General features: G+C 39.5%; 1 protein-coding gene across 2 annotated transcripts; it reads left to right on the forward strand.

The window, feature by feature from the left end:
- The first annotated feature begins 2,191 nt into the window (after positions 1–2,191).
- MARF1 (meiosis regulator and mRNA stability factor 1) lies at positions 2,192–27,436 on the forward strand. Of its 2 annotated transcripts, XM_018067417.3 has the most exons (27): positions 2,192–2,289; positions 3,138–3,345; positions 4,902–5,570; positions 6,611–6,785; positions 7,890–8,116; positions 8,983–9,100; positions 9,801–9,973; positions 10,759–11,193; positions 11,693–11,862; positions 11,965–12,126; positions 12,827–13,016; positions 13,728–13,906; positions 14,804–14,884; positions 15,223–15,459; positions 16,240–16,359; positions 16,695–16,870; positions 17,119–17,339; positions 18,006–18,148; positions 19,250–19,383; positions 19,838–20,040; positions 20,696–20,923; positions 21,665–21,895; positions 22,011–22,223; positions 23,003–23,063; positions 23,163–23,303; positions 24,310–24,480; positions 24,975–27,436. In XM_018067417.3, exons 2-27 carry the CDS (start codon positions 3,199–3,201, stop codon positions 25,205–25,207), a joined length of 5,238 nt encoding a protein of 1,745 aa, XP_017922906.2. In that variant the 5' UTR covers positions 2,192–2,289; positions 3,138–3,198; the 3' UTR covers positions 25,208–27,436. The 2 variants fall into 2 exon arrangements, with proteins under 2 accessions (XP_017922906.2, XP_017922908.2); XM_018067419.3 differs by lacking the exon at positions 2,192–2,289 and having other exon boundaries at positions 3,241–3,345; positions 4,906–5,570.
- The last annotated feature ends 392 nt before the right edge of the window (positions 27,437–27,828 follow it).

Consider the following 27,828-nt stretch of genomic DNA (forward strand, 5'->3'; position numbering starts at 1 on the left):
AAGTATTTAACATCAATGAAACCTATTTCTGTCTCTTCAAAGATGTTATATAATTCTCTGCAGTCTGTACATGGATTTGCACATGCTTAAGCAAGAAACAGATTCTCGCTACTTTAAAAACCTTCTGATGTCTTGAAGTGACTAATCTGTTGATGAAACAGTCAAATGCTCATTGATAGCACTGGCTTGTTAAGCAGAGCAGAGCACAGCACCACTCACAACCTTGGCACACAGCAGTTACACCCCCAGTGACCCCACCAGCAGGGGCAACACTGGCTGTAGCTGTGACCATTGTCACCAAGACTTCACCTTGCTGCTGCCTGCAACCTGTTAGGCAAAGGTCAAGGTAAAATGCCAGCTTAGCCTGCTACCATGATGTCACTTAAAATATACTGAGCCACCAAAAAGCTCTGTCACTCACCTCCCTCCCTGAGGGGCTCAGCTGCCCTCATGCCAAGGAACAAGCCCAGCCTGGATGATATGAATTGGCTGCACAACTTCAGCCCAGACTTCTGAAGGAAGAGACTTTCTGAAACAGGGCTGTGCCTGTGGAAACACAAGAGAAGTCTTGGAATCAGAATGAGAATGGTGTTGATAACACACTGATGTTTGGGTTTTTGCTAAGTCGTGTTTATCATTAGTCAAGGACTCCTTGGGGTTTTTTATGTCTCGTGTTCTGCCACTGAGGAGGTGCACAAAAAAACCTGGGAGGGACCAGGTGACATGAATGGGCCAAAGGGGTATTCCCACCACAGAACCAGTATACAAACTGGGGGGAGTTACCTGGAAAGGGGACCAATCCGGGTTTGGGGAGGGGGGTCTGGCATCGGTCAGCAGGTGGTGAGCAATTGTATTGCACATCACTTGTTTGGGGGGTTTTTTTGCCTTTCCCTTTTTAATATCATTATTATTATAATTTAAAATTATTACTGTATTTCACTTTGGGTTTGGTTTTTAAACTGTTCTTATCTCAACCTACAAGTTTTACTTTGATTCTCCTCCCCATTCCACCAGGGTTGGGTGGAGAGAGGCAGGTTGAGAGTGGTGCTTAATTTCCAGCTGGGCTTAAATCACAACACATATAATGCAAGTCTTATGGCACATGTGGTAGTCTTGGTCCAGTTCATTATACTTTCATTTACATGCACAAATTTCCTCTGGGGGTGTCTGTTTTGGCATTATAATCACTTGATGTAATGTGAGGTTACATTCCATCCTATCAGCTACCACCAAGTTTTTATTTAACCTTATACTCTTTTAGTTTCTGCTTGAATCTATTTGAACAACTAGTTGTCAAGGAAATAAGGATTTGTGTTGTTCTGTCCCTGGGGACTCTGCATTCCTCCATCACTCCCTTCCAAGCTTCCACAGCCTGTGACTCTGAGATTCTGTGAAACCTCGCTGTCACAGAATCCCAGACTGTGTAAGGTTGGAAGGGACCACAGCGGGTCTCTTGGTCCCCTCTCCCTGCTCCAGCAGGGTCATCCCCGAGCACATGGCACAGGATTGTGTCCAGACGGTTCTGGAATATCTCCAGGGAGGGAGACTCCACACCCTCACTGGGCAATCTGTTCCAGCGCTCCGAATGAAGTTCCTCCTCATGTTCAGGTGGAACTTCCTGAGCATCAGTTCCTGCCCGTTCCCTCTTGTCCACCCCCGAGCAGAGCCTGGTCCACCCTCTGACACCTCCCTTTAGACATTTATACGCACGGATGCCATGTCTGTAACGCTGGCTGGCAGTTCCCGCGAGGTTCCCGTGTGTTTTCCCCTCACGCCCCCGGGGCCATTTAAAGCCGCCGCGCTAAAGGGGGCGGGCTCGGGGTGTTACGACAGCCGCCTTTTGCGGCAGCGCGGGTTTGCGGCGCGCGGCGGCGCCGACGGCGAAGGAGCGGAGCGGGAGGAGGAGGGAGGACGGACAACAAAGGGCGGCGGGCCGGGCCGGGGCCGGGGCGGCGGGCCGGTGAGCCGGGGTGAGCGGGACGGGGGTCACGGCGGCACCGAGACGGGCCCGCAGCGCGGGGCTGCTGCGGTGGGACGGGCAGCTCCCGCGCCCCTCGCGGCACGGCCCGTGCCGTCCCCCTGCGGCGGCGCGGCCCGAGCTCGGTGTGGGGCCGGGGAGGGTCGTGCCGGGCTGGGAGCGCCCCGGGAGCCGCGTGGTGCGGGGGAGCAAAGCGCGGGCACTCGTGGTTAACGTCACTTTTGTTCCTTTCGCTTACCGTTTAAATTCCCAAAGCAATCGGTGCTGTGAGGCGCTTTGGAAAGTACCGTGCTCTAGGGTTGAAGAACTTGGTGAGCTTGGCATTTTGGACATTCATGTATGCGTATATATAATTTTTGGATACGTAGAGTTTATGCGAACGAGTATTTCTGCTTTAAAAAAAAGAAAGTGAAACTTCTTTTGAGGTTCAAAACAGTGCAGGGGCAGATGTAATGTTATGAAATGTATTCCATGGTGTTATCGTGTTTAAATGCAAGAGAAGCTGAAGGAGTGTAATTAATGAATGCAGCACGTAGTTGAAGGGTAAGAAGACTTTATTGCTTATCACATTTTTCTGGTGCTGTGTGACTGGCCCTTAGGTTGCTTTGTGATCCTGTAAAGTTAAATTCATGTGCTGTGGGGCAGCCTGAGGATTAGTAGAAGTATTTGTAAATCATTTGAATAATTTGAAGCTCTATTTAAATGCAAAGTACTATGTGCTTAATACAGGTATGTATAGTTTTGGTAGCCAGTGGAAAGCCAATGAATATGCAGTTGAATTTTTCCAGCTGAGTTCAGTTGCACCTGTTTTGTATTTACTGTTGAGCTGTTCTTGCCAACCTGCCTTCTGGCTCTTCTTCCTGGGAGGGTGCCCTGGAAGTTTCAGGGCACTGTTTCATGCCAGCAGCTGTGCAGTTGTGTGATCCACACAATGGATGCCAAGGACTTCAGTGGTGCTTCCCTCAGACTGACTCTCCTGTGCTGCAGGTGATGAGGAGAATTCCTGTGTTAAATAGGAATAGCCAAGGCTGTGCCCATGTCCATTATGAATTTAACATAAATAATGCAGGTTCAGTGATGGAGCAGTTCTTGAGACCACCATGGTTTTTCTGTCGTACCTTAAAAGGTATTCAAAGCATACTTTTTTTTTTCCCTCTAGCAGGTGGGAAGAATGAAAGGAAGGGGGGATGAGAGGATGTTGAACCTTTTTGTTTGGCTGTATGATGGAAGGAAACAGGACAGAGAACGTCTGCAATAGATCCTTGGGATGGCTTCAGAGACAAGAGAATGATGCTAAACCATGGCTCTGGAAACTTTCTAATTGCTTTTCTGCTGCTGAGAAGGCTTTGCCTTGTGCTGCAAAAACGGTAATTCCTGACTTTCCCTAAAAGCACAGTTGGTCTCCCAGTGCCACGGGGGGGATGACTGACCCAAGGTCGGAGTGGGGAGGGAGAGGAGACAGCAGTTCCCACAATAAATACAAAATCTGCCTGGGGATTTAAGGCTTTCAGTTGTGTTTGTAGCACTCCCATCAGTGTGGGGAGAACAGGCAGGTTGCTTTGCTTGACAGGCTTTACTCTCCACAGCTGTTTGGGATAATACAACTAAGTGCTGAAGAGGTGTGTAAGGCAGCTTCCTGAAAGCTCTGCAGAGTTATTGCTGAAGAGTTGAGTAAAGGGGTAATCTTCATACTTCTAGTTCTTTATCCATTTAGCTTGGAGGCAAATTTAGTTTTCTGAATAATATATAATAATAATATTATTATATAGTAATTACAGCAATTGTGGATATTGTTCTTCACTGATGTCTTAATTTTTCCTTGGTTCCATTTCTTTAATGTTCCTTTTTTGTAGTGTATGTGATTCTGTACATTTAAGATGAAAAATTTTAAGGAATAGAAGGAATTGTACAATACAATTAAGTACTTGAGCAAGTGAGCTCCAACTATTAAGTGACATTCATACATGTTCAGTCTGATTTTAAGTAAAGGACATGGGGGAAATGGATAAGCATATTGCTGTCTTCATGTGTCAGGGGTTAGGAAGGCAGCTGCTATAAAATCTGGAATTTAATATGTAAATCAGTTCCAGACAGATCTTTGGCAGAGTTTATCTCTGTGAGATGTGGCGTCAAGTGGAGAGGAATGGTTTTGAAGTTGGGTGATCAATTATTCATTAATGTGTAGTAGGAGATGCATTAAATTCAATTTGGAAAATAAAAGTTGTTCAAAGGCTCTGGAGCAATGTGTTCTGTGCAGGTTATCTCTTCTGACCTTGGCTGTTCTGTGCTACTTCTAACCTTGCTTAGTTCTCACTGCTGACATTAAAAAAACCCCCCCACATCTGTTTTTGTCTATGCTTTTATGTCTGTGCATCTTGATATCTTAAATCAGAGTAGGCAAAAAACAGTTGTGAAACTTGAGTCTTGTTTGCCCTCTGTTGCACTGATACAATTTCTAATTTTTTGAAGTATTAATCTTTTAATGCATTACTCCTTTAACATTAATACAATTCTAAAGTCCTTATTCAAATTCAACTTATGTAACTGTAAGTTGTGAAGCTTTTTTACATCATATCCATATGTGTTTCTTCTTACAAGGAATCTCTTAGGCTTAGGCAACAGTTTTCTGCTTTTTAGATTCTGTTTCATAGACACACTGCTGTTTGGTTTATAGCTTTTTGGGTTTGTTGCTTCCAACAATATTCTACTGATACCAGTATACCTAAGGCTGGCACACATAACTGGCATGTTTCTTCTAATATTTTACTTGTTCAATCAGTAAGGTAATACTAGTCATAAAGATAACACCTTAAAAAGTTTCATTTATTATCAAAATTGTAACAGTTTAAAAATATGCTGCTCATCCTATGAAATTGTTGCTTTGTTTATGTATCTGAATGTAACCGAGCTTTCCTTTTTCCAGAAAGATTACATGGAGAACAAGAAAGCTGCTGTGGAACTGAAGGGTGCTTCATCTCCTCACAATGCTGGCTCTAAACTCTTTCCAGCTGTGCCGCTTCCCGATGTTCATCCTCTCCAGCAACAGCAATTACAGCTCTCCCCTGGCCCCAAAGTAAGCTGCTGTGCTCATGGCTCTGACTCTTCCTGTCCTCCACAAATGCATTGTGGTGGTGGTGGTGGTAACTTGATTCACCCTGGCACAGTATTAGACTCCAAAAGCACTGGGACGATAACTTGTCAGGTGGGGTCAGGATTTGCTTACCAGTCTGCATCTTCACTGAAGAACCCTCCAGCCAGAAGCGGCCTGGCAGGAATTTCCAGTGAATTCTCTGGCATGTGCGTAGAAAACAGTGTATCCTCCTGTCAGCATCTGGCCTGTTGTGGGAAACTCCATTTCCAGCCCTGTCATGGTAACGTGCACAAACTGCATCAGTTCCCAGCCCTGCAGAGCTGCACATCTCCTGGCTATTTCCCTTGTCCTGAGTTCACAAGTGGGGCTCCAGCCCACCTGGACGAGCACCTTGCACAGTCGGAGCTCACATCACGAGTGTGCGCCAGCCCTCTGCACCTAAACATGGCCCCTCCTGTTTGTCTGAAGGGCTCTCACTACTGCAGTGACTGCTTGAGCAAGGTTTGTACACCTCACACTTCTCACTTCTTAACTGGGGAATGTGGTTAATGCTGAAATTGTTACTTGAGCAAAACAGCAGCTTCCGTGGGTGCAGCCTGCACCCCCCAGTTGGTGATGCACAGTCCAGGTGCACCAGGTACCCTGTTGGAAGCTGATCTCTTTTCTGAGGTAACATTCAGTGCATTAGGAAGACAAAGGACCTATTACAATGCTCAGCTTCCAGGGGATTTGTAAAGTACTCAAGTGGAATTGTTACTGGATTTGAAAGACAGTTATCTCTTCTTCACAGCTCCAATTAGGGTGTTCTGTAGTAAGGACTCTGGCTAAAGGCTAACAGCAGTTAACATGTACCCTTGGGCAGTTGATCAGTAAGGAGCCATTTGTAAGTCAGGTGATTCATCTTATGCTAACAAGGATATTCTGGTTTTGGTTTAGTTTGGTAGGTCTTAGTTCAGCCTTACCAAATTCATAATTTATATTTCGGTACCAATTTGGTCCAATTCAGAACTCATTAGAACTGTGTTTGAATATTACTAGGAATTCCAAATGAAATAATATACACAGCTTTGCAAGATGTGTTACTTAAACTTCCAAGCTTGAGTTTCCAGTAGAAGAGTGAAATGTCACTTCAATAAACTAAGTGGTGAATTCGGTATATATGGAATTATCCCTTTTTTGGGAGGGGGAGGAGGGCATTTCAGCCTTGTACTCTGAATTGTACAGGTTTCACATGCAAGGTCTTTGGTTGTTTTTTTGGTTCTTTTTTTAAACATATTAATACTACTTAAAGGTGGCACCTCTTGATATGTTGAGTTTAATAGAACCTTTCCTTGTATTGGGAAATCTAGGGCTAAGTATACTGGGAAAGATTCTAGGATAGCAGCTTCCTTCATGCAGTGATACTGTTGTTAATTAACTTTGTTGAGTACATCTGAACTTGCATTTATTGCAGAAGGGAATCTGAGTGTTTCTAGCATGGAATGGCGTGTATTAGTATTCTATACGAAATGAACATGTATTTTGAAAAATTGTCCCAACAGCCAACCAGAAACAGCTTAGTTGATGCTGCTAAAATCTGGCCAAATATTCCTCCTCCAAGTGCACAGACTGCACCTGTTCCAATCCCAATCTGTAATGGCTGTGGAACCAAAGGAGCAGGAAACGAGAAGAGTTTGCTACTGGCAAGCAGCCTTGGCAAATCACCACAGAAATATGGTAAACCACATTTGTTTGAAACTTCCATGTAGTGAATGTCCTCTTTTTAAATACTGTTGCAGAGCAAGAGTTTTCTTAAATTGCACTGTTATCTGGAAACTTCTATGAAGTCATAGAAGACCAAACAGTAAAAAAATATTTTGTCTCTGTTTTGATAATTCATGACTTGGATTTACATGTTTTGACTACATAGTTAACTTACTGTATTGTTTGCGTAGAGTTTTGGTTTCTTTACTATGGGGTTTTTTACTGTTTTAAGAACTAGAAAAAGAAATTGTGAGGACTCAGAAGCTGTTTTGTTCTGGTGGTGTATAGAGAAATTATCTTCAGCCATACTTTGAAAAGCATTCACTTCCTCTAGTGTCTGTTGTCCCTTCATATGTAGTAAAGGTGTAACACTTATAATTACAATATAGCTTTTAAAGTGTTCCTAGGAGGAAAATACTTTGTGAAATAATTAAATGGTCTTTCCACAGTGTTAGTACTGCTTCAATTACAAAATCATCAGGTACGAAAGTTATAAACTTTAAAATGTCGTGGAAGAATAAGAAATTGGATAGTTTTACTGTTACTTTAAGACTACATCAATTTTAAGGTGTGACACCCCAATTAAATGTCTTTACAAAATAGAATTCCAGTGCATCTTGTCAAAGACTAACTAACCAACATATACCCAAAGAAACATGACAGTTGTTTGGTGTGCCTTATTTTAAATTCTCAATTTTAATTTGTAATTTGATCAGATTTCATATTTCATTTCCATTAGTGATACAGCACCCACTGAATTTGGTGTTGCACAACCTCAGACAGGTTTTTTTGTGGCAGACACCACCTCAGCACTCGATAATTTTTTAAAAATAATTACTTGATTGTTTGAGAGCTTAAAAGTAAAGTCAAAGTTGTCTCGAATCTTTATCCTAATTTGACAGTGACTGAATTTCTGTTAAAGTCTGGTTTGTTTGATTCCTTAGGAAAACGAAACTGAACTTGCATTCCTGAGCATGCCATTCATAAAGCTTCCCCAGTGGAAATTTTATCGTATGTTAAGTTTAAGACTTCTGGTATTTGGAGATAAAAGTGAGATGTGTTCTTAAACCTGTACAGGGTCTCCCGAAGTTGCAATAACAGGCCAAGTTCTGGAAAATTTGCCCCCCATTGGAGTCTTCTGGGATATTGAAAACTGCTCAGTTCCCACTGGCCGTTCCGCTATAGCAGTTGTGCAGAGGATTCGGGAGAAGTTTTTTAAAGGTCACAGAGAGGCTGAATTCATCTGTGTGTGTGACATTAGTAAAGAAAATAAAGAAGTTATTCAGGAGCTAAACAACTGCCAGGTATCAAAATAGCACCTGCTGGGTGTTCTTGCTTGAGAACTTGTTTCCTTTGAGTGTGCCAGCAGTGGTTCATGTTCACTGAAGCTTTGTTTGCTTCTGTGGGTTTAGTGCATTGAGCTTATCTTCAGTTTATGGATGGGGTCTTCAATCCTAACTTTTTCTGGGTGGGATATTTTTAAAAACTGAAACTGCATTCCATTATCTGTAGGTTACTGTTCTAGTGAGAGAATTTTTATCTCATTCAGTAAAATGTGGTGGTGGAGTTTTTGTGTTATGCTTCAAATCTGTGACTAAATGTTAACCTAAAAGAACTAAGATTCTGTGAACTTGATTTTTTTACTTTGTTAGTGAATACTGTGCTGATTGGTAAGGACTCTAGTGGTGTTGATGGAGGCACCTTTAACACTACATATTTTTTCCCATATTTTTCCTGTTTCTTGGTATTTTTTTAAAAGTTTTTGCACTAGTTTCTATGTCAGAAATTTCCTTTCCACCCTCTAAACTGCAGATATGATAACAGCTTAACAGTTTATCTGCTTGTGGGAGGTGAAACGAATTGATAGCAAATACTTGCTATGTTTGTCAACCCTCTATTTCAGCTGCAGTTTTTTGGAATGTTTTTAGGGTCTGTAAGTTGTGATCTTTAACAACCAACAGCAGAAGTCATTGCTGAACAACTAGAGTTGAAGTTTATTGCTCATTAGAACAGGCTGAGATTCGTATGTGTTCTATTTCATTCATGTGTACATTCATTTATCTAAAGAAAAGGTGCATGTGAAAGCTTGTATTTCAACTTTAAAACAACTAAAGCAAGCAACAGTTCACATTGAAGCTTTTCTTTAGAGTGTATCTATGTATTTCCACAGGTGACTGTTGCACACATCAATGCTACAGCCAAGAATGCTGCTGATGACAAACTCAGGCAGAGTCTTAGGAGATTTGCTGATACACACACTGCACCTGCTACTGTGGTTCTTGTGTCAAGTAAGTGTTTGTGGCACTCATCTACTGTGCAGAATTCAGTTCCTCTCTTCAGTGGTGCTTTTGCATATGACACTTTTGCTTTCCAGGAGTGGTGTTTAGGACCAGCTTTAACTGAACTGCTGAAGAATTCTTAATGTCAGTGGCAGGGACAGTAAAATGAGAACTTGGCTTAGTTCAGTCAGTGCAATGATCTGGTGTCTTGTTGAGTGTCAGTGGGTATGTGAGTAAATACTGTCTAAAGTTAGCTTCAGCAGGAAGCTGATAAGGTAAAACTCACTGGGTTGTGTTGTAAAACTCATTTATGATCTGAGCAAAATGTATTTGTTTTTCATTCACGTAGCAGTGTATTATGCAGTTAAATATACAGCCCCTCAGCTGTTGAGTTGATGTGTGTTGCCCTAGGTTTCTCCCTGAAGCTAAAGAAATGTTTGCTAAAGAAATATCCAGTACCAGTCCAATGCCCTACTGATGAATTGCTACAAGCTGCTGTTAAAAGTAAACCCTTGCCTTGAGACTGAATGGGAACTGCTGACTTAAATTATCTGTCAAGAAGCCTTATAGCTGTTGATGCTTTTTCGTTGCAAAGTTTTAATGATAACTAGAACTTGTCAAGTGAGATTTGCAGTTTGGTTTCTTTAATCAATTGGGTTTTTTTGAGCTTTTTCAAGTGTTTCCTTGCCTATTTTATGTTTTTCTCCAGCGGATGTCAACTTTGCTTTGGAACTGAGTGACCTGAGACATCGACACGGTTTCCGAATAATTCTGATACATAAAAACCAAGCTTCAGAAGCACTCTTGCATCATGCTCACGAGCTTATTTGTTTTGAAGAATTTATTTCAGACTTGCCACCGAGGTTACCACTAAAAGTGCCGGTAAAGTTTTTAATTCTTGATGTAACAGATGTTTCCAAGTGTCAAATTCCACTTTTTTTTTTTTGTTCTAATTTAGGAGGAGAGCAGACTGAAATTATGTGTTAGTTATGGTGAGGCATTATGTCTGCTGCCTATCTGACCATTGTCTGTATTTCAGTTACTACCATGGGAAAGTTTGCCTTCTGTTTAAGACTGAAAGAATGAAATAATAAAATGAGAAAGTAATTAAAAAGTGAAATAGCAAGGTCATGTTCTTATCAATAAATATTTTACCAGATAAGGTTCCTTACATGCTTTTCTTTCACACACAGAAAGTTCAGGTAACAACTCAGTTGTGCATTAAGACATCTTAGTGCTTTTTTAAGTGTCTTTTCTTGGGTTTCTGTCTTCCTTGGTGATTCCCTCTGGATTTGTTGTGCTGTCTTTGTACAGCACTCATGGATTTTCCTTTCTCTGAGATAACTTCCTGAACTATGTGTTCACATGCCTGTGTAGAATATATAGTGTTGGATGGGTAACAATGATGCTTTCTCATCTGGAGAATTGATCAGGTACTGATCCATTGATCAAGGACTCTGTAGTCTCTTTGAACTTTAAATTATATTGGAGATGAAAGCTTGAGAATCTAACCTGGTATGAGAGTTCCAAACAAGTTGTGCTGCAAAAGGGATGGGATAGGGGTGGTGGGAGGAGGGCATATGTCACCAGAACCAATGGAAAATGGCTGGTTTTGAACAAGAAGATATTCTGACATAATCCAATTAAAATCTTCCTCCTTTAAACAGGCCTGCCATACGCTGTTATATGTCTATAATCTGCCAACAAACAGAGACAGCAAAAGTGTCAGCAATAGACTGAGGCGCTTGTCAGACAACTGTGGGGGGAAGGTGCTGAGCATTTCTGGGAGCAGCGCAATCCTGCGCTTCTTGAACCAGGAGAGTGCTGAACGGGCTCGGAAGCGAATGGAGAATGAAGATGTTTTTGGTAACAGGATTGTAGTGTCTTTTACTCCCAAGAACAAAGAACTTAATGAAACAAAAAGCTCCAGCTTTGTGGGAACTGAGAAGGTCAAGTCTCCCAAAAAAATTAATAAGAACACGAAGCTGTGCCTCCTCAACAAAGACTCAAGTGATCAGTCTTCTGGTACCAAAGGCTCTGCTGGGAGGGGATTCCAGGTTCATGGATCTGTTGTCAAAACCACAAATGTTAAAAGTTTACAGGTATTTTTCTACCTTGTTAAATATTCTTGCTTTTTCTTGTGTTCTGAGGGTTGCTTTTGTTAAAATTCCAACTTGTCCCATTAAATGAATAATAGTAATGTATAGTGACACTGCTGAATGAGAGCTATATTCATATGCTTGGAAAGCAGATAATTAATTTGAGGGTTGTTGTTCCCCCTTTGTGCCCCTTTTTTCTCAATTTGGAAATGCTGCTGCAACTTAGAGCCTTGAATCCTAGCCAGTTTTGACTTTTGCACTGGTAATGAGTCTAACATCTAGAGTGATCCATTTTAAAGAGAAGTAGGGTTAGATTTGCCATGTACCAAATATTTCAACTAATTGACAGTCTACTCTCCTGTGTCACAGAAAATCAAAAATTCCTTGTTACGAAATGCCAACAAAAATGCTATTGTCAGTCATCTAGGTTTCCATCAGAAGGAAAGCCTCTGGCAAGGGATGTCTGGTGCTTTTATGCTGACCTTTTATCTCTTTCTTATAGGAGCTGTGCCGCCTTGAATCAAAGAACATCAGTAAAAATACGGAAAACCAGCAAGAACATCGAAGAGAAGAAATTCCTTCTCCTCAGAGTAACTCTAATGCAGCAGTTTCTGTGTCTCTGGCAACCAAAAAACTGGGAGCAGGAGAATCATCCTCTAAAAGTAGTCAGAAGTATGTTTAAAAATAAAAAGATGTCGATATTAGTTACTTTTTAAAAAATGTGAATTCTGCAACATAACGTGTTTTCTTTTTCTTATATGTATTTGTAAATAGAAAAGAGACCTCTGCTTCCAGGAGCATTACCAATTCCCCTGTAGATAAAAAAGATAAAGATGAAACTGTATTTCAGGTCAGCTATCCCTCTGCTTTCAGTAAGCTGACGGCCTCAAGACAGCTCAGTCCTTTGCTCATGTCTCAGAGTTGCTGGTCATCTCGGTAAGTGTCTGTCTTGTCTGGGAGGTGAGCTGGGACTTCACCAATATGTACACTGATTTTTTTGACAGCTGTAAGTGGAGTTGTGTGTGCTAAGAACATTTCTTATTTCCACTGATTTATGTGGACACAAAAGGAAAAGTGGTGCTGCATGACAGCTCATGACAGCTAACAGAGGTTGGACATAAAGATAAGGTGGAGTGAACAGTTTTTCAGAAACTTATGATGTGGCAATTGTTTCATGCAAACTTTGAAGCTTCTAAAAAATCCTCAGAGGTGTTATAAACATCTTACTCCTCTTAATTTCAGTGCCTTTGACATTCCCAGTAGACATCTATCCAGACCCATTAAATTCTCATAAACTTGCATATCTGGTGTTTGCCAATTACTAGAATCAAGTGAAGGAGTTTGACTTTGTAATGTGTTAATAAGGAAGTAGAATACTTCGTGCCAAATATGTTATTAAATTGGGTGACTTTGAAACATAATATGAATTATTTCCTTTCTATACAAAATACTTGTTATGATGTTTTGCTTGTGGTGGAATTTGTTTTGTGTGCACATATATATATACTAGGAAAATCCATTCAAAGTGCTGTATTTGTGCACTTGACCTGTGTCTATTTTCTGAGTGATTTTGGGTTGTATATATAAGAGCTGTGCAATAACTTCTTTAGCTCATAAGTGTTTTTATTTTACCCAGGAGTATGTCTCCAAACCTTTCAAATCGATCATCTCCACTCACATTTAATGTAGTAAATCATACCAGTGGTACAGACTGCCCTGATCCTTTTGCAAATGGAGCAGACATTCAGGTCAGCAACATAGATTACAGATTGTCCAGAAAAGAGTTGCAGCAAAATTTACAAGAAATTTTCTCAAGACATGGCAAGGTAAAGGCACAAATTCCTTAAAATCTGTTTAAGTACTTTTTATTTATATGTTTAGAGGCATGTTTATGGTCTAGCTTCAGGTGAGCAGCAAGCTATCTGAGCAGGACTTTTAAACTTTATTAAAAGGATATACTGTGTTTCTTTCCTTTAAAAAGACCAGATCATCACTTGCACAATGTTTTTAATTTCGATGTGGTCTTCATAGATTTCGTATTCTGAAGTTTTGTATATAAAATTCCTACTAAATGGCTCATTAGTCATGCAGGGAAGAGACTTGGGCTTTAACAGGATAACCTTTTTAAGCTGTAAGGCTGAATTCCTAATGCCAGCTTAAAAAAATCACAGTGAAAACTCAGTTTCTGAATAAAAAGTGATCAAAAGCAGGGGGAGTGTGAATTGGTAAAAAACAACTATGGAAGGCAAGGTCACTTCTGCAGCAGTGCTATTTCTGTCTGATCTGTGCATGACATTCTTCTGGCATAATCTACGATGGAAGATGATGCTGTTGTTAATGAAATACTATGAATTTACCTTGGTCCAGGTTCCCTGCACTTGGCTTTTGTTTGCATTGTCCTGATGGTTGTGGTTCCCTCAGGACTCAGGTCCTCTTTGCATTGTATTTGGCTCTTGGCCAAAGCAAGACTGTGCTACTCCAGTGGTGCCTTGCTGGGGGTTCATACATATAAATGTATGAGGTGTTTTCTTCCTCAGGTAAAAAGTGTCGAGCTCAGTCCTCACACAGATTATCAGTTGAAGGCCATGGTTCAGATGGAAAATCTTCAAGAAGCCATCAATGCTGTCAACAGTCTTCACAGATACAAAATTGGCAGTAAGAGGATCCAGGTCTCATTAGCAACGGGAGCTGCTAGTAAATCACTGTCTCTACTTAGGTAATAAGCATTTTGGCATCTGCTTAATTGTCCTAGCATGTGTTCAGTAGCTGAGAGATGATTTCAAATACTGATTAAAGGAATGGTAGGGAAGTAAAGTCAAATCTGTCATGTGACCTGATGAATGCATTAAATACAACTAGGTTAGTTTTCAGTTTAGCATTTTTATGCTGCTTGTATTTTGAGTTGCATCTGAAGAGACTAGATCTCTGTTTAATAGCTTTACTACTCTTACTGCATAATACTGATGTACCTTTAACTTAATTTGTGCAGCTGAGTTAAGGTTGCACTTGGCATCTTTATTTTTTATTTGCTCCAAGGAAGTGCATATGAATTGCCTCTTTGAGGATGGGTGCACAGTTGAAATGCTGTTGGTGTTTCCTTGATGTTTTTTCTAGATGGAAGACAATAAAACTAGAGTGCTGATGCTAGTGAGAATACAAGTATTTATTTTTCTCACACTGAAAGAAAGCATTAGGAAAGAAGTTGTCATTGTTTATTCACAGAATGAAACTAGTACAATTATGTACTACTTGCTATTGTATAATTTACAAGTTTATTTGATTCTTGCCTGTTCAAAGTTTGTAATGTAATAACCAGGCTTGTAACTTTTAATGCTGCAGCTTTGTTGCTTTTTAAAGAGGCTCAAATCTTACCACCACCTATGAAAGACACAGCTCCTTCAGAGACATGACCCATTGAGTTAGGAGAAACGTTAGTACTTGTACTCTCTGATCTGAAATGACAACTTCTGTAGTGCTGGAATGGAAGGGAATGCAATTTGTCCTGTTTTATTTTTAGTTCATAAACTGCATCTGTAAATATATCACCAGTTTGAGCTGGAGTCTAATTATAGTAGATTAATTTTGTGCTAATGCTGCAAAACCTCTTTTATAGCTCAGAAGCAATGTCCATTCTGCAGGATGCACCTGCTTGTTGTTTGCCTGTGTTCAAATTCACAGAAATCTATGAAAAAAAGTAAGTTCCTGGTTGTTTTTCCTTCTTAAAAAGAATATTATCTTGTGGAATTGTTTACAGTGACTTATAGAGAGTAACAGAATGGAGAGTTATGGATTTTTATGGGTAGATGTTACAGCATATTTTGTATCCAGAGGCAATGACTGGCCTTTCTTAGGGGGTTCTACTTTTGTATTTTCCTTAATTTTTCTACATTGGTGTGAATAAGTTAGTTACCTTAACACTTTTCATAGAATAGTTTCTAGCATATTCCTGTTTATTGAATAAAAAGGTAGAGATTACAGCGTTGTCTTAACTGTGTTTTATAATGTGCTTGCATTTCAATCTTTTTCTTTTAGGTTTGGTCGTAAGTTAATTGTATCAGACTTGTATAAACTGACGGACACTGTGGCGATCCGGGACCAGGGCAGTGGGAGGCTCGTGTGCCTCCTGCCCAGCAGCCAGGCCCGCCAGAGCCCCTTGGGATCTTCCCAGTCACATGATGGATCCTCAGCAAACTGTAGCCCTATAATATTTGAGGAGTTGGAATATCACGAGCCTGTTTGTAAGCAGCATTGCCTGAATAAAGACTTTATGTAAGCTGTGTATAAAATACTATAAAACCTTACCAAATATTTGAACAGCACCTGTCATGTATAAGTCTGTTGAAGTTGAGGTATATATGTTCTCAGAGTGTGCTCTGGACACTTTAGATGCTTACAAGAGTAAGTCAGAAAACAGTGAGGTGGCACGGTGAATTTTCTAGGCAGTTCTCGTGGGTTAGTGTGTCTGGGTGAGATGGTTGTGTTCCAGCACAGCTGCCAGGATTGAACACCTTTTTAACAGGGGCTGGAAGATACACTGTGTTCCTCTGGTTATGGAGGAAGGCTGTACATACTAGAGAGATTTCTATTAGCCTGACTCTTATTACATAACTGTAGCTGGAACTGATGGTTCCTCTTTGTTCTCCAGCTATATTTAGTAAGTGATTCATACTGGTTTGAAGGTTTCCTCAAGCCATGTGTTAAGTTTTTGGTTTCATTCAGCAAGAGCCAGGTTGTTCTGCTAGAGCAGTTATTAGGTGTTCACTGTTAACTGCCTGGTATGTGCTGCTAAAACTTCATTTGAAAGTTTTAATCTAACGCTAATAGAAATGTAGTCATCTCAGTATGAATTCTGGAAATTTACTGTAGCTGTATTAATTTTTTGTGGGGAAAAAAAAGTTGTTTGTGACTGTACCTAGTGCTGTTGTCAGCTGGTAGCAGTTATATGCATGTAGTATAATGTTTACTGTGGGGGTGTATGTGAGCACAGACATACTATGCTAAAGCTGTGTGTAGAGTAAGCATAAAAACTTGAACCTCTTGTTTTTGCAGTGAGCACGAGTTCGATCCAGATTCTTACAGAATTCCTTTTGTGATTTTGTCTCTGAAGACATTTGCTCCTCAAGTTCATAGTCTTCTACAGACACATGAGGGTACTGTGCCTTTACTAAGGTAAAATATTTTAATTTATGTTTTTAGTGTAGGGCTGAAGATTTTTATTGTAGGTTGAAGATTTAAAACCTTACAGAAGTTACTTGTTGTGTAAAAACTTCAGTTCTTATATAAGAATAATGCAAATAAGTGCATTATGAAATTATTACTTTTAAAATTCTTGTTGAGCAGAAACAGCACACTTATGTAAAATGTGTATTCTATAGAAATTTCTATAATGTGTCAGTAATTTGTTGAAGCTTCTTGCTCATGAATTGTCACAAAATAATGATATTTTTCAGAAAATTGTTGATGGTATTTTAGTGTATAATGGAAGCTCCTTTTTTCTTCCCAAGTTTTCCTGATTGTTACATGTCAGAGTTCAATGATCTTGAAATGGTGCCAGAAGGCCAGGGTGGTGTTCCATTAGAACATCTGATTACTTGTGTTCCTGGAGTTAACATTGCCACTGCCCAAAATGGCATTAAAGTTATTAAATGGATACATAACAAACCACCACCTCCTACTGCAGGTAAATATCTGTTTAAAATGCTTTCTCTGAAAGCTCTTGGGGGTTTTTATGCTAAAAAACTAAGCTAATAAATTCTGCTAATAAAATAATCGCATTGTATAACTGTTAAACTTGTTATAAGGGAAAACTTTTAGCTTGAGTATTCATACTTATTTTTTCCTATGCTGTAACTTCTGTCCATAAGTAAAGTGCAGTGTTTAGTGGAAGAAGACTAGTGAAAGGCTCAATAACATGACTCTTGTTCGTAGATCCTTGGCTTCTACGTTCCAAGAGCCCTGTGGGCAATCCCCAGCTCATTCAGTTCAGCAGGGAAGTGATAGATCTGCTCAAAAGCCAACCCTCCTGCGTCATCCCCGTCAGTAAATTCATCCCGACGTACCACCACCACTTCGCCAAGCAGTGCCGGGTGTCCGACTACGGCTATTCCAAATTAATGGAGCTGCTGGAGGCAGTGCCTCATGTGCTGCAAGTGAGTGATACAGCTCTGTTCCTTTTGACTTGGGAAATTGTATCTGCACCTGTCCAAGCTACTGGCTGATGCTGTAAAATAGGTACTGTGCAATTACCTAGCCCACTCTGTGAGAGATGGTCAACTGAACCTTGGTGTGTAATTGTATTCTTCTTTGAGATGCTGTTTCTGAGTCGTTTTTATTGTGCCTACCCATTCTGTGAAAATCAACTCTTCGTTTAAGCCTCTGGAATAAAGTTTGAAGCTGCTTTTTAGCTCTGGATTGTGCTTGGGTAGAAGTTTTTTAATTGTGCTGTGTGTCATAAGAACACAGCAAATGCTGAGTGCTTGCGAGTGGGGCTGAAATGTGTAGTCTGTGACTTGAAGGATTTCTGTGTGAAATAAGTCATGTGATCTTACATTAGAAAACCATTATGGTCACATTATTTTGAACATCAGTTGGCTGTAGAATTTTTAAATAAAGTCATAATAGCATTCATAGATGAAGCACTGAATTTTGATGACATATGTCTTAGTATGGAAAGTGTGTGGCTTCATGAGGCTGCTGTTCCAAGTGCTGTCTCTATAATAGTCTTTGTTTCTCACCTACCTGTACTAGAACTGGCTTTTAAATACCTTTTACTGAAGATGCTAGAGCTGAGTGACCAAATAAAAATTTTCTTTCAGATCCTTGGTATGGGCTCCAAACGCTTGTTAACTCTAACACACAGAGCTCAAGTGAAGCGCTTCACTCAGGACTTACTGAAGCTTCTCAAATCCCAGGCCAGTAAGCAAGTTATTGTGAGGGAATTCTTGCAGGCTTATCACTGGTAAGTTATCCTTAATGAAACAAGACAAATTCTGCAGGACATGGCTATCAGTGGTGCACTTTAAATCTTAGTACAAAGCTGTGGCAACTATATTGACCCTTCATTGTGATGGGGAAGTTCAGACTTCTAATGAAAACAAAAATTAGAAGTTCTCTGGCATACTTTACTGCTTTCTTTAATACTGGGTTCATTTAATTTCATGGGAGTTGGTAAATGGTCTATTGTATTTCATTAGTTCTCTTTGAAGTCATGGCTGCAAGGCTGGATTTAAGCAAGTAGGTTGTGGCACATTAAGTTTTCCCTTTATGGTTCATGTTAGTGTTAGGCTTTCTTTAGAGGGAAATATAAAATCAATAGATTAATTGTCAGGAGTTACTCTTACTACTTTATCTAGCAATGGCAAAAATGAGGAGTAATACCTGTTCGTGTTCTAGCGTGATAAAAAATTAGGGCTTATTTTTTAAGAACCAAAATGATGCTTTTCTTAATGTGAAGATGGAAAGCAGTTGATGTGCTCTGAGCAAGCCATAGCATCTTAGAGCTACCTGTGATCTACCTTTACATGTGTTCTGTTGTGCATCTTGTGCCAACAGCTCCTTTCTAGGACTGCAATCTTCTTCTATTTCTACTGTTGGCAAAAATGCATTATTTGGGAAGCCTAATATGGTGTTTTCCAGGGTATGGTCTCTGCCTTCTCTTGAGACTTGTTCTCATTTAATAGTGCATGTCTGTAACTAGTAAGCAAATACAGACTAGTAGAAGTGTTGCCATATGGAGCTGTATAAACAGAACAATTACATTTTTCCTGAGATGGAAAACTGTTACTTTACATTGTCACTTCCTGCAACTAGTCTGAGGCACCCACTGGTTGATATATACAGCTCTTTGTAACACTGATTGTTCTCATGACAGTAGATCTTACTTTTCTGGTTAGAATGGATTTCTAGGTTTCCCTTGTTTCACTGGGTAGTCTTACTGCCAATATGAGAACTATTTTTTTATGATTTGAGGCTTATTTTCTCAACTTTCAAAAAATGTATTTTTTACCTACACAGCATGCATTAAATACTTGTGTTACACACAGTCATCTACAACTTTCAGGTGCTTCTCTAAGGACTGGGATGTTACTGAGTATGGAGTGTGTGAACTGGCCGATATCATATCAGAAATTCCAGATACAACCATCTGTTTGTCACAACAAGACAGTGAAATGGTAATTTGTATTCCCAAAAGAGGTATGTCCATGTACATTTTTTGTACTGTTTCTAAATAAATTGTTCTTTGGCTGTATTAAAACTGTAGTAACTCCAGTGTGTAGAAGTGACTTATATTTTTTTATAATGGTGTTGCTGACTTCTAGCAAATCAAGAATTTGTCTTTCTTTGGACACTTGTAGTGGAACAGACAGGAAAACAGGTGCCAAAACACATAAAAGAATGTTATACATACAGAAAACATAGCAGTGTAATTGGCTATTTAAAACCTCCTAAAGTGCTGATCACCTGAGTTTTTTGACTTTAAACAAGTAAGTTTTGTAAAGGTCTTCAGTCCCAGACAAAAACAGTGACTTACAGGATATGTGATTAGGCTGAAAATCAGCCATCATATTTTCTCATTGTATTCTGTTGCATTTGTATAAGTGTTGTGATGTGGCTCTTGCTTTGTTGTTTGGTTTTTTTTTAATTTTAGAACGTACACAAGAAGAAATTGAGAGAACCAAACAGTTTTCCAAGGAGGTGGTGGACTTACTGCGCCATCAACCCCATTTTCGGATGCCCTTCAATAAATTTATTCCTTGTTACCACCACCACTTTGGTCGTCAGTGCAAACTCGCTTACTATGGTTTTACAAAGCTACTTGAACTCTTTGAAGCCATACCAGATGTCTTACTTGTAAGTTCTAAAATCTTAAGCTGTACTGAAGCATTTTTCTGGGATCTATACAACTGTTTCAGCAGGGGTTATTTTGATCAGAAGCTTTAGTATGAGTTATAAACTATGCACCTGTAATGTGTAGACAGCTGTATTTAAGAAGATCTTGTGTGATAGCTACTCTGGTAAAATAGTCCAAGGCTTTGAGCACGTTCAGGAGGCTATCTGTTAACAAATTCAAGTTTTCTAAATGGGGTTACATCATAAATTTCAGTGCCTCAAAATTAGAGTGAAGGTTCATTAAATGGTGGAGTCACTGTCCCTGGAGGTGTTTAAGAAGAGACTGGATGTGGCACTTGGTGCCATGGTCTAGTAGAAGGTGGAGTTAGGTCAAAGATTGAACTCGATTTCAGGGGTCTTTTCCAACCTAGTTGATTCTGTGATTCTTTGTAAAGTTGTGTTCAACTTGCTTTTAAAATGGTGAGCTATTTAGCTGCTTATTTAGTAGTATTTCAGAAGTTGGATAGTTTTGCTTGCTGTATAAACAGCTCTTTGAGTTGGCTGAGCCCTGCAGTGCAGCAAACGATTGGCGAGCGCTGAGTTTCAACTGCAGACTACACTTGGTTCATCCAGTCTGGGTAGTTCACTTGAACGGAGTGTAACTTCTCTTTTGTAGGTACTGGAATGTGGGGAGGAGAAAATCCTCACCCTCACAGAGGTGGAACAAGTGAAAGCAGTTGCTGCCCAGCTGGTGAAGCTGCTGCGGTCGCAGAAGGACAACTGCCTGATGATGGCAGACCTGCTGCCCGAGTACAGCAGGACCTTCGGGTACAGCCTGCGCCTGCAGGACTATGACGTGAGCTCAGTGCCAGCCCTGATGCAAAAACTCTGCCATGTTGTAAAGGTGAACTTGTGTCTTTGTCATTTATGTATGCAAGGTTGTGTTAAGGAATTTTCTGTCTCAAATGACATGTCTCAGTATGTGGAACAAGGGGTACAGCATTGAGTCGAGAAGAGGAAATTCCTAAAGGATTTTAAATAGAGTTTCTATATTTTTATGATACTTTTTGTTTTTTTTGTAGCCTTGCAGCTTTCTCTGGGAACACTCGTGTTTATTAGCATATAATAAGTAAAAGATTGTATTATAGTACTTATTTTAACAGTAAAAATTATTTTTTCCCCCTGCCTCATTTCTAACTGTGAAAAAAACAATTTTCTAGTAACTGTAGTAAATTCCTTTTTTGACCTATGGTTTGAGACCTTGACTCTGAATGTAAATAAGTAGATGGGTTACACTGTAGATGTTACAATTAAATGGATGTGGGCACATTGGTTTAGTTGCTCCAGGTTTGTTAACTTAGCAACTGGTGTTCAGGCTGGAGCTCAGTCAGGTCCTGTTGGCTTGGAACAAAGAATAAAATCATACCTACAGTGTGGCAGAGACAGCTACACAGCTATATGGATCTTGTATATTTAAATATTTCCATGTAATTAGCTGGATTCTGAGTGCTTTTGGCTGGGGGAATATCAGATGCTGGTGTGTAGTGTCAGGTATAGCTCTGCTCAAACAAACCCTAGCTACACATCTTATTTATAAATCAGTCTCTTCCCTGTCCCTAACTTCGTTCCTGATTCAATTTTCCAGGTTGTTGACACAGAGTCTGGCAAGCAAATTCAGCTGATAAATAGGAAGTCTCTGCGGACTCTGACTGCCCAGTTGCTGGTCTTGCTGATGTCCTGGGATGGAACATCCTTTCCTTCTGTCGAGCAGCTTAAGCAACACTATGAAACAGTCCATGGTACTTCACTTAATCCATGTGAATATGGATTTATGACCTTAACTGAACTCCTGAAGAGTCTGCCTTACTTGGTTGAGGTGTGTAAGCTCTCACCTTCCTGATGTGTGTCATACTTTGAAAAGGCATTGTGACTAGAGGATATGGAGGTGTGTGCTCTTATTCTTTCTCTTTTTTTTTTTCTTGTTCAAATAGGTTTTTACCAATGGTGCAGCAGAAGAATATGTCAAGCTTACAAATCTGTACATGTTTGCAAAGAATGTGAGGTCCTTACTTCACACTTACCATTATCAGCAAATTTTTCTTCATGAGTTCCCAGTAGCATATAGCAAATACACTGGAGAAGTGCTGCAGCCTAAAGCATATGGATGCAATAATTTAGAAGAGCTCTTGGGAGCAATTCCACAGGTGTGAAGAATTCTGTTTTGCACAATTACATTGAGATTTCTGCATGGATTAAAAGTAGTTACACAACCACAGTTTCTGTGAATTGGGGTGAATTACTGGACTAATTAACTCTCTCCAAGGGAGCTTATAGCAGTCATTGAAAATACAAATTTCTGAGGAATCTGGACTGTGTAACGAGAAAAAGAAAATAAACCAGCACACAAGGTTCAAATTGTACTTAAGAACTGTTCCTGGTAAGGTTGTAAACATCCCTGGCATTTTATGGAGTGAATGAATTGATTTTCTGTCTTGAGTGAATAAATGGTTGTAAAGTCCTGAAACCTCATTTGGATCAGGGTGCATTTTTGGCTGTAGGAGTGCAGAATTGTGGGGCTTTGTCAGAAGTGCCACACAGTGGAATTTTGCTGTGGCATATTCTTGTCATCCACGTGTCCTAAGTGCTCTAGGATAATTTTGTGACCCAGTTTATGCCTATAAGCTTTCCTTTATGTAAGTCCTTTAAGTGGAGAGTGACAAAATAAAATTTTGCAACTCCATGTTTAAACTTTTAGATTTGCTAATATATAGTTACTACATTTTCTGGCTCTGTGGTTTGCCTTTGGCATCAATTATTTTGAGATAAAGCTTTTGCTTGGGTAATGTAGTACAAGTTGGCAATGTGATTTAGTTTGCTTTAAAAAATAATGTCAGTGCAAAGCTGGATGAAAGGCAGGGAGCAAACTGTTTTGGGCTTTGACATTAACATGTGCTGATGTTCAATTCTGCTTCTTTCTCAATAGGTGGTCTGGATTAAAGGACATGGCCATAAGAGAATTGTGGTCCTAAAGAATGATATGAAAAGTAAGCTATTTCAATTTTTAGCAGTACCTTCTTTTTTTTTAATAATTTTTTTAAGAGGCAACTTAACAAAACTAACCAAATGAACTTGCCTTTTTGTAGCTCGTTTTAGCTCACCTAGTTTTCCCCCTGCTGATCATGTGGATGATCATGGAAATCAACTTGCTGACAATAATGGGCATGTGATGGAGACCCCAGGATCCACATCATCAATGGAACTAAATCTAGGAAGACCTAGCACTGGTAATGTAAAACTGATTTATATAACAATTTTATTGTCTTAGGGGAAATAAGCAGAGTAATTGAAGCAGTGCGGGGAAAGGTGTGTGAGTTAGTAAATGGGAACTTCTTAAATATGCTTTGTGGCTTGAAAGCTTGTTGAATTTGAGTATACAGTTAGGCATGTGTCCTCAGCTGTCAGTGTATGCATGTGGCTGTAGCTGCTGGGGTACTGCTTGCCATGGACTGGGGGGGAATTTTAAGTCTACAGGTATTAAGCTCATGAGAGAGGATGGTCAGTAGCAGCTTCTGCTGCCAGTGTCTCCTGTGTTCTGATGAGAATATAGTGCTTTTCTGTGGTGTTTATGTTGTTTTTGTGTTATTTATTTGCAAGTAACAATGGCAGTTCTGTTGGTGTAAATCTGTCTCCAAATAAAAATAACCAGGAAATGGTGACCTACTTCATGTTGTGCTGTGGTCTCCAATTCTTTTATTACCTGCAGGTTGGAGAACTTGTGAAATGGTTCTTGAGTTATTTCAGAACTCTAGGCTCGTCCCTTTCAATAAAGGCAAATCACTGTATTTTGAAACTTTCAACTTAAATTTCACATGTAAATGTGTTAGTACATAAATAGTTGATAGGATATTGGTGTGTCTGCAGGGGAGTTGTCTGGTAACTGGTCCTTCTCTGTTAAAGACTGTTCTGTAGGACTTGTTTCCTCAGTTTTTCTATTACATGAGTTTGGCAAATACCATATTTTTCTCTAGGGATATATTTACTCAGGCAGGCAATAGTTGAACATACTAGTGCTTTGTCTGATGCATTGTATTTAGTTAGATGCTCTTGATGCAGCAAGTGAATCTGAGGTTAATTAGCATTCATTATGTTAGCTTGGTATTAATATTTCAAATACTGAATAGCTCTCAAATCCTCAGAATTGCATCTGGAGACTTTACATTTACAAGCTCTGAAACAGTGACACCTTGACAGCTTAGAGACACTTTGAAAGATGTTCCCTTGTTTTTGTAGTTTCCAATCAAACAGAGCAAGAGCTCCTTTGCCTCACAAATACATCTCCTGTTGACCTGCTGTGTGAGCCAGTCCCTTCCTGCCTGCCATCCCCACAGCTGAGACCTGATCCTGTGGTTCTGGAGTCTGCAGACCTCATCCAGTTTGAGGAACGCCCTGCACCTCTCTCTGGTAAGATTTTGCCTGCCTGTGTCTTGTTACTTATGGAAGACAACTTGATAATTTGGAAAACAAGGCATCAAGTTCCATTTAACCACATCAGTACGTGTATATATGACACACTGGGATGTGTTGGGAACGCAGGGGGCTTCCATCAGAAACTTCAGTACTGACCAGAAGTACCCTGCTGTGACTTAGTGGGAACTTACCCACCTCTAAACTTGCATTTGGCCAACCTGTAGCAACCTTTTCACACAACCATTTCATAGTGCTGAGCACTGAGACACTTAATGTGTGAGAAGTTAGTTAAACTTGCTGAACAGTACAGAGCCAGAAGCAAACATCACCTCAGCTGCAGAGGTGATCATGACACATTTTTTGGCTTCAAATCAGACTGATAAGTTCTTTTTAAGTATTTTATTGCCTAATACCAAATAAATATTCTTTATTTTTCAAGAACAGAGCATCAGTAAATTGAATCGTCTTATTTATTTTATTTATTTTAGAAATAATGATTTTAACAGAAGAAGAAAAACAAAGAATTGTTACCACAGCTCAAGAAAAATTAGTCTCTGGGTCTGTGGTATCTGACACCACAGAGAATGCTTCAGTGCCTCCCTGTCAGTCCTCTGAAACCCAAGTAAACAAGGAAGCAACGGACAGCCCAGCCAAAAAGCAACACAAAAACAAGGTGAAATTGGCAGCCAACTTTTCACTTGCACCTGTAACCAAGCTTTAACTCTTTCTTTTTAGTGTGAAGGACAAATACCCATGGACTGCACAAAGTAAAGCTGTTTGTTAGCCCAGTTGTATTTTAATGAGAGGCCTAGAAGAATTAATTTGTATTTAATGTATTCTGTGAAGATTTTGTTCCTTTTACACTGAACACAGCTGTTAGCAGAGCAGATTTTTTTCTATTACTTTGAAAAAAAATCTGGCATTTGTTAAATTATTCTTAAATTTTACAGTTTTTCATAAGTGTGTTCAGTCAAAGCAAAATATTGATTCAAAAATGGAACAGATTTTATTTTCTTTAAGCCTCGTTGGTGATGTAATCATACATGTAGCATATTGTATTCTATAGGCTGTTGCTTACTGGTATTGTTTCAGACAGTATTAAGAAATGCATGATTTGTTTTTTCAAAAGCCTGTTGAGAAATTTTTAACTCGCTGACCCAAAATGACAGGAGTGAAGGGAGTTGATTGTCCTCCAGAGGAGAAACTTGTTCTCTGACCTTTCAGATGACTTGTAACTGCATTGGAAATTCTTGCCTAAAGATGTCTGTAGAAGATTATGTGGATCTTGTGTAAAACTTGTTTTAAATGTGTTGTTTTTTTCTGTAGCTTTCAGTTCTGTTTAGGAGCTTTCCAGGACACTGATGCTTTAAGCTTCCCTCTTACATTTAGCTTGTCTGGCATGGGTTTGGTTAAGGAAAAGACTGTCTTGGGTCATGAGTTTAAGATACAGACACACACATTTTCTTTGTGTCTAGAAATGAAGTTAGGAAGATTCTGATATTTCTGAAATATGCATTTAATGCATAAATTACAGATAATGGAGCAGGTCTTATTAAAGTGGTTTGTGATGGAAGGTCCTGATGCTATTTCCACCTGTAAGGAAAGTTCTAGCTACATGTGGAAATGCTAAGGTTGTTCTGCTTAACCTTGTTTTCTATTTTTAAGCATGTCCAGTAAATGGGAAGCTCGTTCTTTGTGCTGTCTTTTAGCTGTGTCTGTTTTTATTCTAAGAATTACTGCTAGTGTTGGAAGCTTTTTTTGAATTGTGGTATCTTGTGTTGGCTTTTGAAAGGGCCAGCTTTGGAAAAGAGGTGAAGTCAGTGGATGACCTTAACTCTAGTTAGCAGAATTGTCCAGTGTGTGAGACTTTATACCCATTCTGGGTAACCATGGCATTTACAATGGGTTGTATTTGCCAGGCAGCAAATAAATTGCTTGTAGTATTGAAAGAACCTATACTAGAGGCTTTCCACTGGCCAACAGTATTTTTTTAGATGGATTCTATTGTAATATGCAAGAGATGGAACACAGGCTCTAATTTCTCAGCCAGCAGCAGGAAATGCCACTGAATAATGGCTATAGACAGAATTTTACTAGTCAGATTTTGTTATAAAATCTTTTATATTTAGGCAAGTATTACCAGTAGTGAACTTAGAGCCATTGTAAGTGCAAAGAAACACTTGAAAGTTTTTCTGAGCATTCTGGCACAGTATTTTGAGTCCTTAGTAAACCTCTACAGACATACTGCTATAGAAAAAAGAATTTAGAAGTAAACTTTCTTGGAATGCTTTTAATGAGTTCAATGCAAGAAAATCTGCTTTCACCTGAAGTTTGATAAGGTTAACAGTGATCAGTCTAGATCTTTGTTTCAGAAGAGCACACATTGGAGAAATGACCAGCCAGGAATCATATTTTCATGAGATGCAGCTACAAGTCGTCTGGAGTACTAAAGAAAACCAGGTTTTTGCTTCAGAGGAAAATATGGTATTTGACAAAATAAGTGTGGTGGTTACACCACATCTGGAGGTCAGCATATCTTATCTGGATTCGTGTGTGATTCTGCTGAAATCGCTGTTTGAAAGTAATAGAATAATACTTTTGAGAAGTTGTGTTCATAGTGTAACAAAATAGCTAATTGAATTGCAATATATTTTTTTATCCAAAGGGTTAAATGAATGATGTGACTTACAGATTTAAAACCATTACAACCATGAAATTCTTTAATTTAGCAAATAAATGTACTACTTCAGATTCATGTTTGTTTAAAAGAAAAAATGTCACTGAAGCCCTCGATTAATGCACTATCTTTTTTCTTGGAATGGGAGAGAGGAGGAGGAATTCTTTTCTTAGCTGTCTACTTTGTTTGGACACTTTCTTTTGTGGCTCAAGTGCTGTTTTTTGTGTGTTGGGACCAAACAGTTGTGTCAATAAAATTTTCAAGCAAGCAAAACTCTTGTCCTTGTCTGAAGACCTGAAAAAAACCCAGCTCTGTCCTAGAATCCTTAACTTGCTGTGTCATGTTAAATTTAATTATTCAGACAGAACAGAGAGCTAAAATTTGAGTTTTAGTGAAGACTAAAACATTGTAAATTCTGGAGAATGAGGCTTTTCCCAGTTGTTGGAACTGAGCTGTTAACAGATGGATTCAGCATCTCTTACTGCTCTTTTGTACAGGGTTATGTTTAGGGCTTATTTTAAAAGGAAGCTGTACTCTTTGTCAGCCTAAGGATTAAAATGGAAAAAGGAGTGTAAATGCAACAGTTGGAAGTCAGGTGTTCCTCCAGAGTTTGTCTCCCTGTTACAGTGGCTTTGTTTTCCAGCTTTCTGAAGATGGATTATCCA

This window comes from Manacus vitellinus, unplaced genomic scaffold (genome assembly GCF_001715985.3).
Source record: "Manacus vitellinus isolate BGI_N305 unplaced genomic scaffold, ASM171598v3 scaffold_12_pilon, whole genome shotgun sequence".
In the NCBI taxonomy this organism is placed as follows: Eukaryota; Metazoa; Chordata; class Aves; order Passeriformes; family Pipridae; genus Manacus; species Manacus vitellinus.

What these genes read in the sequence shown, in the direction of transcription:
- MARF1 (XM_018067417.3), top strand. Translation starts at nt 3,199, where the DNA reads ATGATGGAAGGAAACAGGACAGAGAACGTCTGCAATAGATCCTTGGGA. An exon ending in AAATCACTGTCTCTACTTAG is followed by an intron (nt 13,907 to 14,803) that starts GTAATAAGCATT and finishes CCTCTTTTATAG; the next exon opens with CTCAGAAGCAATGTCCATTC. An exon ending in ACCACCACCTCCTACTGCAG is followed by an intron (nt 16,871 to 17,118) that starts GTAAATATCTGT and finishes TCTTGTTCGTAG; the next exon opens with ATCCTTGGCTTCTACGTTCC.